Source organism: Cololabis saira, chromosome 2, assembly GCF_033807715.1.
Source record: "Cololabis saira isolate AMF1-May2022 chromosome 2, fColSai1.1, whole genome shotgun sequence".
In the NCBI taxonomy this organism is placed as follows: domain Eukaryota; kingdom Metazoa; phylum Chordata; class Actinopteri; order Beloniformes; family Belonidae; genus Cololabis; species Cololabis saira.
The window spans coordinates 32,829,207-32,840,437 of NC_084588.1; the positions used below are offsets into that span (position 1 = coordinate 32,829,207).

Below are 11,231 nucleotides of genomic sequence, written 5' to 3' on the forward strand. Positions count from 1 at the left end.
GCGGCAGAGTCAGCAGAGAAATACACGCTAGTCACAATTTGTCCTACTGTAGCCTATTTATTGTATTTTTTTTTCATAATAATTTTTCATTATCTATAGCGGTGGGGCGGGGTTGATCTCCGCAATTTGAAGCCTTGTATAATAATTGTAAAAAAATAAATAAATAAAAAAAAGGCTGCTACTTCGCGGATTTCACTTATCATGGGTTCTTTTTGGAACGTAACCCCCGCAAAAAACGAGGGATTACTGTAATATGTTACATAATGTGTGCTCACCTGCTCCACTGGCATGTCTGACAGGCATGATGGGACAGGTCAAGAGCCCACAAAACCAAACGTACACACTTTAGTGTCAAATTTCTCACCTCAGTACGAAATGCTTTAAAGTCAAATTAAGACAATGTGTGTGGGTGTGTGGCTCTATATATTCCATGATTTACTACTCGCAGGGGTTACACAGAGAGGTCCGCTAAAGCCTCTCTCCAAACGCTGCTTCTGGTCTTGGTGCTGTGAGTGTGGGAGCTGATTCGGTATCATGGAGGAACTTGCCCGGGGAAGCATCAGCCTGCTGGCCCGGTCTGCGTCTCATGCGGACCCCCCTCGGCTCGGCTCATTTGGTGCCGTGTTCATCATGCTGAAGTCTGCGCTGGGAGCTGGACTGCTCAACTTCCCCTGGGCCTTTCAGAAGGCGGGAGGAGTCAACATAGCAGTCAGTGTGGAGCTGGTGAGTTGTTTTATTTTCTTTAATAATAAGAGATCTTTTTAGAAAATAATAATGGAAAATTAAGAAAACTTTTAACTGCACTCCAGCTGCATTCAATCGGAAAAATACTACTCAGCTTCTTATTTTACTACTTATTTTGAGTAAATTCTAATGTCCGCCTGCAGCCTGCGTAAGGACAATATATCCATCTATCCATCTCGCTTTGGTGTGAAAAAGGCACATCATTTTCACAGGTGAACTCTAATGAAGCTTCCAGTTTAGGTGAGGAGTGAATCGCTCGCTGCACAGCAGCTGACTGCCAAAAGAAGTGTGTGTGGTGTGTTTTTCATCTATGGATAGAAGGATTTCCAGGAATTGGTAAGAGGTGACTGAGCTGAGTGTGTAAGTCACATGTTCCTTAAGAGGATGGTCAAACCAACTAAAGTCCCTGATGTATTTTGCATCTCAATTTGGTTAAGATTATGTCACAATATTCTATAATAACAGTATTATTGTTTATAGGCTACTATTATTTTGGATTGTGTTGTAAAAACTGTGCTTTACTTTTAATGCTTCTGTTTTAGGTGTAATGTACTGTATAACATCTTGCCAAAAGGACTACAGTTGCGAATTAGCCAGTTGGCTAAAACTGGCGCATTTACAGTAATGTTGATTAATGTGTGCTGTCCTTTTTTAAATAAACTGAAACTGAAACTGAAACAATAAAAGCAGCACAGACAACTAACTTTGTCTGAGAAGATGGTTGCTGTTAGAAAATGTTACTTGTATTTAGATTGTCCTTTATTGTTTTACATATTTTGACACATATTTTCAGCTGAACTTGAGGAAAGTTTCAGCAATCTAAAAGTTTAAATTGTGGACTGTAAGCTCATTTTTCACAAGTTGTTGTGTTTATGTTAATTTTAGCAAGTTCTGTTGTCTGTTTTATTGGATTTCTTCTGAATTTAGCTTTTTTACGTCTCTATAATGAGTAAAGGAACTATTCTTTTTTTTATTAACCTTTATTTATACAGGTAAAATCTCATTGAGACCCAGGGTCTCATTTACAAGAGAGACCTGTTTACAGACTATGGTACACGTGTGTGCCCAACATGTCACTGCTTCATAACCTGTCACTGAATGAGGATAAACTATCACTCCCGTCTCTGATGCTCTTCCAGGTCTCTCTGGTATTCCTCATCAGTGGTCTGGTCATCCTCGGCTATGCGTCATCTGTCAGTAGGCAGATGACGTATCAGGATGTGGTTAGAGAGGTGTGTGGACGAGCCGTGGGACAACTCTGTGAAGTCTGCTTCTGCTTCAACCTCTTCATGATAAGTGTGGCTTTCCTGGTGGTGGTGCAAGATCAGCTAGAAAAATGTAGGTGTGGCTTCCTTGCATTTCAAATCCTAATGCTAATCCGTGTACTATCCTGTCCAGCAGCCAAGACAAAACAAGACAGTTTTTCTTGTATAAATGCATCTCATTGGTCCACTCCCTGGGCAGTGCTTTATTTTATCCAGTTCAAGACTTCACTTCTAGTTGTGTGTTGTCCCAGAACTTTAGTGCATAAAGCAAAAATATGCTACCTGTGCCTGTATTTTTGTGTTATCTGGCAATAATGTAACTGTCCACATATATAAATAGACTGTGTCTGTATAGCAATTAACCAAAGTGTCACTGATTCCTGTAACTGGATCTAACAAGAAGCTCCTTTCACCCACTTAATCTGTAATCAGTTCAGCTGCTACATCCTGTATCTGGAAGATAACATCTCTTATCTTAATCGAAAATTACATACTTTACATCTTTCAGTCACATTATTCTTAAACTAAACACGTGTACAGGAGAAGTACAGCACTGAATTGTCTTAGTTTTTTTCTCTGGTGCGTTGATCACCGGACACCCCCATAAACTGTTTTTCTCCATTCCTATTTAAAGCTGATTTAACTGATTGCATTTGGTGATTCCTCTTCTGTGTTGTTGTGCAGTTCAACTAATACCTTCGTGTTGGTTTCCTCTGTCTCTGTAGTGTGTATTTCTTTATATGAGATGGTAACTGGGTCAAGTGAGGCAGAAATGCCTTATCACTGGTACACTGACCAGCGCTTTGCCCTGTTCATCATGTGCTTTGTCATCATCCTGCCACTGTCCATCCCAAAAGAAATCGGCATCCAGAAATATACAAGGTAAGAATACTTGGGTCTCCTCAGGGAGACACCTGGCTGAGTGTAAATGAATTTATCACTCAATCATTCTCTTCATATCAGTGTGTTAGGAACGCTGGCGGCTACATACCTGTGCGTGGCAGTGATTGCCAAGTATTACCTGATGGACACGCACACAGCTGTAATAACTCCAGAGCACAGCCAAGGGTCAGTAACTGTGATTTACGGATCCACGTGTGAATTCATCATCCGCTGTGCTGTGCATGTCAGTAAATCTGTATGTGTGTATCTTTCAGTGTGGGTTCATGGGCATCCATGTTCAGTGTCGTACCAACAATTTGCTTTGGCTTCCAGGTAGGATTATTTACCGGCATGTCATTTTCACAACATGCTGCTTGTTCAGGCTGTTCACTTTTAGGTAGTCATTTTAAATGTTCACCAGTCAGCGTTTATCAAACTATGATGCATAAATCTTCTATCTTCCAGGGCATTTCTCTCTGCAGAACTGACCTCAAAAATTCAAGAAAAAAATTAATGACATCTAAGACGAGCAGTAAAGTTACTCTGACTCTGGATATTTAACATGGAGCAATATTTTGTAATGATGATGAAGTATCTGTTATTGATGGTTGTTTTATGATTTCATGTGACTGTATTTTATTTAGACATTTCTTCACAAATTGTGACCTCATTCAGTCTGAATATTTTGAAAATCCTTATTTTGCCTCCCCTTTTTTGTAGACGGTAAAACAAAAGAGTGTGTTTTTTTTCTTTTAGAAATAGACTTTGGAACATTTCAAAAACTTAGAGTGAGTGATAATATATAATGATATATATAATAATTATAATAATATATATAATAATAATAATTTGGCAAACACACTCTAAGTATAATGCCTAAGAAAAGATGACTGCTTCATATTTCCTGACCATTTGCTTCTCAGAAACTGAATGTTTTATCAAAAATATCTGGTCTGATCCAGTTCTATGGAAGCAGAGGCCATGAACGCCCCTCTTTTACTTTTGACAGTAATTTTGCACAACTTGGATAGTGTTTTAGTACATATACAAGATAGCAGCAAACAGATGGAGAACAGCCTGTACAAACAGTCCCTTTTATACACTCCTTGTACACATAGCAAGTTAGAAATTACCCTGGTTTTCCTGTACAGACTCAATCTGCACTATTGCCTGAGAGGAATTACATTTTTGAGTCTTGTCAGAGACTTAAAATAGCAATTTTCAGCAAAATCTCAGGAAAAGCATGTTCTGTTCCAACTCAAAACCGCTTTGAGCTTCATCGCTTCGGTTGTAAATAAAAGTTTACACTCCAATGATTTTTTTAAATATATATACAACAGTTTTTTATTCTATGAATTTCAACCCCTTCTTTTTAATATTTTGGTAGGGTAGCATTTATTTATAGATATCAAAGATAAGGGCTTAACTTCATGGGTGCCAGTAATTCTGATCAGCATTGTACATTCTCACAACAAACTTATCCATCAGGCATGTTCAGAGCTTGACGTACATGAAAAATCCCTGCAAAGGAAGCATTCTCATAACAGTGTATGTTTGTATTCACAGTGCCATGAAGCCTGTATAGCCATTTATAGCAGCATGGAGAACCAGAAGCTCTTCCACTGGGTGGTCATCTCTGTGCTCTCCATGTTTTTCTGTTTGCTCATCTACACTCTCACAGGTGAGTTTACTTCCAGAGGAGCACTTTTGGTACATTATTTGCTCCAGTTGCTAATAAAGGAAACTAATTATTTCCCTTTCCAGGTGTGTACGGCTTCTTGACATTCGGACAAGACGTCGCCTCAGATATTTTGATGTCATATCCAGGAAACGATGTTGTAATGATCATTTCGAGACTTCTTTTTGGAATATCAATTGTCACAATCTATCCTATCATCCTTCTTCTTGGAAGGTAAGACACACAAGATTGGATTTCATCCATCCATCCATCCATCCATCCATCCATCCATCCATCCATCCATCCATTTTCCGCCACTTATCCGTTCCCGGGTCGCGGGGGCAGCAGCCTCAGCAGGGATGCCCAGACTTCCTTCACCCCAGACACTTCCTCCAGCTCCTCCGAGGGGAGTCCGAGGCGTTCCCAGGCCAGCCGAGAGACATAGTCTCTCCAGCGTGTCCTGGGTCTGTCCCGGGGTCTCCTCCCGGTGGGACATGCCTGGAACACCTCCCTAGGGACACGTCCAGGAAGATCCGGTACAGATGCCCAAGCCACCTCAGCTGACTCCTCTCAATGTGAAGGAGCAGCGGCTCGACTCCGAGCTCCTCCCGGGTGACCGAACTCCAATGGTGGACAGTAACGGAGTAAATTTACTTGAGTACTGTACTTAAGTACATATCCAGAGGATTTGTACTTTACTTGAGTATTAGATTTCTTTGGTACTTATTACTCTTACTTGAATACATTTCCAAGACAAATATTTTTACTTTTACTCGAGTAAATTTCTAGGAAGGCTGAAAAGTACTCGTTACTTTCAGGTCTGCTCTTTTTTCTTCTTCCCTAAAATCCTATTGGGGTAGAGTAAAAAACGAGGGCACAGACAAACCACAGACATTTATTTTCAAATGTTTATTGTGTCTGCCGAAGCAGAACTACCTCTCTGCTTTCAACAACTCAACATCGAATTCTCAGAAACAAGAGTTAAAAGATCCTTAAATTAATTTAGAAAAAATATAGTAATTTACTGATGTGGAAAATAAGAAATGTACTCTTACTCTTACTTTTACTTAAAGTAAATTTTAAAGCATTTACTTTTGGATACTTAAGTACCTTTAAAAGCAAGTACTTTTCTACTCTTACTCGAGCAATATTTTGACTGAGCTACTTTTACTTGTAACGGAGTAAATTTTGACCAGTAGTATTTGTACTCTTACTCAAGTACTGGGGTCGAGTACTCTGTCCACCTCTGCCGAACTCCTCACCCTATCTCTAAGGGAGCGTCCAGCCACCCTGCGGAGGAAACTCATCTCGGCCGCTTGTATCCACGATCTTGTCCTTTCGGTCACTACCCAAAGTTCGTGACCATAGGTGAGGGTAGGTGCGTAGATTGGCCGGTAAATCGAGAGCTTCGCCTTTCGACTCAGCTCCCTCTTCACCACGACGGTCCAGTACATCGACCGCATAACTGCGGACGCTGCATCGATCCGTCTGTCAATCTCCCGCTCCATCGTTCCCTCACTCGTGAACAAGACCCCGAGATACTTGAACTCCTCCACCTGAGGCAGAACTTCTCCACCCACCCGGAGAAGACACGCCACCCTTTCCCGCTGGAGAACCATGGCCTCGGTCTTGGAGGTGCTGATTCTCATCCCTGCCGCGTCGCACTCGGCCTCAAACGAGGGAGGCGGGGGACATTGAGTCCGAGTGGACCATGTTCTCCGCCTCCATTGTCGACGCGGCGGCTCGAAGTTGTGGAAGCAAGGTCTCCGGTGCCTGTCGTGGCGGCAATCCTAGAACCCGGGGGTGGACACCGGAAGTAAAGGATGCCGTCAGACTGAAGGAGTCCTACCGGGCTATGTTGGCCTGTGGGACTCCTGACGCAGTAGATAGGTACCGGCAGGCCAAGCGAGTCGCAGCTCGGGCAGTCCTGGAGGACTTACTGCCGGCAACACGAACCAAACTCCTTCTCCGATCATATAGAGACCAGACAGCCCTTAGCAGAGGGCCCCGGACTCCATACTCACTGAGCGCCCCCCAAAGAATGGCCCGAGGGACACGGTCAAATGCCTTCTCCAGATCCACAAAACACATGTGGACTGGTTGGGCAAATTCCCATGAACCCTCGAGCACCCTGCGGAGGGTATAGAGCTGGTCCAGTGTTCCACAACCGGGACGAAAACCGCATTGTTCCTCCTGAATCCGAGGTTCAACTATCGGCCGTAATCTCTTCTCCAGTACCCTGGCGTAGACTTTCCCGGGGAGGCTGAGATTGGATTGCTTTTTATAAAATGATATTCATGTGTCTGGTTAGCCGCATGTTGTGTCTCTGTTTGTGAAACAGATCTGTCGTTCTTAACCTGATGTTACGAGTTGAAAGACATCGTAGAGGAATTGTCTCTCATTCATTTGAGAGTCGCTGCAGAGTCGTTCTAACTGTGGCCTGGATCGCCTTGACTCTCGTCATCGCTATGTTTGTTCCAGACATGGCTGATGTAATCAGCGTCATCGGAGGAATCAGTGCCTTCTTCATCTTTATCTTTCCTGGTATGTGAGCATCTGCAAGGAGATCAAATCTTTGTTAGCCTTCTTTTCATCCAGTTACAATATAGTTACAATGTCATAATATTTACAGTAATACTCCAAACTTAAAGCAGCACAACGTAACTTTCAGCTTTTGTTGAGTTTGCCGTCTCCTTTGGACAAAAGCGGTAGTGCTTTACCAGTAGTGTGGAAGGATTCCTACCATGCTCCTCAAAGTTACATAGTGCCAGTGAAGGCGATACAGACCCCTCAGACCATGACAGAGGTTCATTAAACCTGTTGTAAGTTGATGTACCATCATAATGACTCTGGAAATATGATATTAAGGTGGAAAAGTTACATTGTGCTGCTTTAAGGGGTACAGCTTGTTGCCACTAGTGCTGTTATTTTTTACTAACTGTGAAACCTGTTGAAATGTGCTGCAAGAGTATACTGGTGTGAAAATCATCAATGGCTTTATTTATTTTCCATAATCAAGGTTGGTTGTCGTTTCACCTGTTGTGAACAGAACAAGTGTGTGTGTGTGTGTGTGTGTGTGTGTGTGTGTGTGTGTGTGTGTGTGTGTGTGTGTGTGTGTGTGTGTGTTTGTTTGTATGCATGTGTGTGTGATTTATTTAAATAAATGCTGAATTTTCCTTTGATTCTGTTGAAGTGCAGTCATTGTCTTGTTGAGCCAGATGAAACTGAACAAGATATTTAAAAGTGATGTATGATTGTGGGTTAGATTGATAAAAATGTGTTAACACAAAGACTTTGCTGTTTTTTGTTCATTGCAGGTCTTTGCTTAGTGTTTTCAATGCAAAACGAAGATGTTTCTCCAAGAGTCGGGTAAATATATTTCTTCACGTTGCATTTACATTTTCAAGAACAAAAAAGAAAACTATGCATGTCTGTATACATACAGTGGGGAAAAAAGTATTTATTCAGCCACCAATTGTGCAAGTTCTCCCACTTAAACAGATGAGAGAGGCCTGTAATTTACATCATAGGTACATTTCAACTATGAGAGACAGAATGGGGGGAAAGAAACCAGGAAATCACATTGTAGGATTTTTACTGAATTAATTGGTAAATTCCTCGATAAAATAAGTATTTGGTCACCTACAAACAAGCAATATTTCTGGCTTTCACAGACCTGTAACTTCTTCTTTAAGAGGCTCCTCTGGCCTCCACTCGTTACCTGTATTAATGGCACCTGTTTTAACTGGTTATCAGTATAAAAGACACCTGTCCACAACCTCAAACAGTCACACTCCAAACTCCACTATGGCCAAGACCAAAGAGCTGTCAAAGGACGTGAGAAACAAAATTGTAGACCTGCACCAGGCTGGGAAGACTGAATCTGCAATACGTAAGCAGCTTGGTGTGAAAAATCAACTGTGGGAGCAATAATCAGAAAATGGAAGACATACAAGACCACTGATAAGCTCCCTCAATCTGGGGCTCCACACATGATCTCACCCTGTGGGGTAAAAATGATCACAAGAACGGTGAGTAAAAATCCCAGAACCACATGGGGGACCTAGTGAGTGACCTGCAGAGAGCTGGGACCAAAGTAACAAAGGTACCATCAGTAACACACTACGCCGCCAGGGACTCAAATCCTGCAGTGCCAGACGTGTCCCCCTGCTTAAGCCAGTACAAGTTTCTGAAGTTTGCTAGAGAGCATTTGGATGATGCAGAAGAGGATTGGGAGAATGTTATATGGTCAGATGAAACCAAAATAGAACTTTTTGGTAGAAACACAACTCGTGTTTGGAGGAGAAAGAAAGCTGAGTTGCATTCAAAGAACACCGTACCTACTGTGAAGCATGAGGGTGGAAACATTATGCTTTGGAGATGTTTTTCTGTAAAGGGACCAGGACGACTGATCCGTGTAAGGGAAAGAATAATTGGGGCCATGTATCGTGAGATTTTGAGTGAAAACCTCCTTCCATCAGCAAGGGCATTGAACATGAAACGTGGCTGGGTCTTTCAGCATGACAATGATCCCAAACACATCGCCCGGGCAACAAAGGAGTGGCTTTGTAAGAAACATTTCAAGGTCCTGTTGTGGCCTAGCCAGTCTCCAGATCTCAACCCCATAGAAAATCTTTGGAGGGAGTTGAAAGTCCATGTTGCCCAGCGACAGCCCCAAAACATCACTGCTCTAGAGGAGATCTGCTTGGAGGAATGGGCCAAAATACCAGCAACAGAGTGTGAAAACCTTGTGAAGACTTACAGAAAACGTTTGACCTCTGTCATTGCCAACAATGGGTATATAACAAAGTATTGAGACGGACTTTTGCTATTGACCAAATACTTATTTTCCACTATAATTTGCAAATACATTCTTTAAAAATCAGACAATGAGATTTTCTGGATTTTATTTTCATTTTGTCTCTCATATTTGAGATACAGTATACATGTGATGAAAATTACAGGCCTCTCTTTTATCTGTTTAAGTGGGAGAACTTGCACAATTGGTGGCTGACTAAATACTTTTTTGCCCCACTGTACACACACTTGGCGGAATGCCATTTTTAGATTAGACCCCGTTATAATCCCTGGATGAAGAATGAGCGTGTAACTCATGCTGGGAAATGTAAATGCTGGATAAGTCAGACTTGGGTCTGTGGTGAGTAGTACTTTGCAAATGTTTCAGTAAAGGAATCCCCAGACAAAGTGACAGGGTTGTAGCATATCAGAGTTATTGTGTTGGAAGTCACTTCATACATTTGAATATGTAAACTACTTTCAGGGAAAAGTTTAAAAAAAAAAAAAAAAAGTCAATAAAATCCCTTTAGAACCACTTATTGTCATCACGCTATGATGCTTGTATCAAGTTTTTTTCTTTTTAAACTTTAATTCCCTGTTCCCTATTCAAATGGCTCTTTCTCTCGCTCTCTTTTTTATGTATTAATTTTTTACTTGCAGCATGATTTTAACAGTTTGGGGAGTCATAACAATTGTCGTTGGAGCCTTCATCTTTGGACAGAGCACCACCCTCGCAGTCATGGAGATTTTCAACAAATTCTGAATTCATCTTCAGCAGACAAAATATGCGGTCTTTACCATTTTCACAACTGAAAGTTGTAATTGTGAAGGTGACTTTTATTTGTATATTTGGTCCTGGGTGGGGTGGGGGGCTGTTTCTGTCTGATTGCAATATTTTCATGATTGTGATGTATAAATCTTTGAATGGAGTGCATCTTAATTATTAACTCATGAGAAGGTGCCCAAAGTATATGATTGTTTGATTGACACACATATACATATATATATATATATATATATATATATATATATATATATATATATATATATATATATATATATATAATGTCTGTTGAGCCTTTACTTGTACCTACAAATCACCACCAGGGGGCAGTGCGGCACCATTTAGAAATGTACAGATTTCCGTATATATACTGTATTTGTTTAGCTGTGCGTCGACATTTTAAGATGATGGACTTCTAGATAATTTTGATATGCTAATCACATTTCTGAAGTGTATTCAAAATAGAAATATTCTGCAATTTTCAATTACAAAGTAATACAAAAAGTTTTTTATCTTCCATTCTTTTCTTTCTTTTTTGCTATATTATACTGTCTTTTTTTCACTAGCCCGAATTTGAACAAATTTGTATTCAACTCCCAGAATAAAATATATGTGGGACTCATTGGTGAGCTTGTGTTGGCATGTAAGTGAGCTTTGTTTTAATTAAATCTGGAATCGGGTGTTTGGATCTTGGTCTATGAGAGTGTGATGAAAGAAAAGAAATTGATTTATTTCAAAGAAATGCAAAAAAAAGAAATAAGTGTAGATTAATGTCGGCCTACAAATCAAATAAATCTCCTTGTAATTATGCTTGACACATAATCTTATATATATGCAGATGGATAGGTATTGATTTTTTCCTGTGTTGTGTATAGTGAACGACTGTAGGAGGAGGTGGAAAAGTTTAAGGGACACCTATAGAAGGGAGAGGAAGAGAGAAAAGGAAAGGTGTAGGAGTGGATCAGAGGCTGCAGTCCACCGGCCATGGCGATATAGCAAAATAATGAGCTTCCTCAACCCCTTCCTGGAGGAGAGACCTACCAGTGGCAACATGAGTGCCAGCCAGATTGAGGGAGAGCAT

At 40.9% G+C, this 11,231-nt stretch overlaps 1 protein-coding gene across 1 annotated transcript; it reads left to right on the top strand.

The window, feature by feature from the left end:
- Positions 1-528: 528 nt before the first annotated feature.
- Positions 529-10,921, top strand: slc38a8b (solute carrier family 38 member 8b). Its single transcript, XM_061710668.1, has 10 exons — positions 529-723; positions 1,884-2,082; positions 2,735-2,891; positions 2,973-3,077; positions 3,167-3,224; positions 4,458-4,572; positions 4,656-4,803; positions 6,911-7,113; positions 7,887-7,938; positions 10,027-10,921. Exons 1-10 carry the CDS (start codon positions 535-537, stop codon positions 10,127-10,129), a joined length of 1,329 nt encoding a protein of 442 aa, XP_061566652.1. The 5' UTR covers positions 529-534; the 3' UTR covers positions 10,130-10,921.
- Positions 10,922-11,231: the final 310 nt, after the last annotated feature.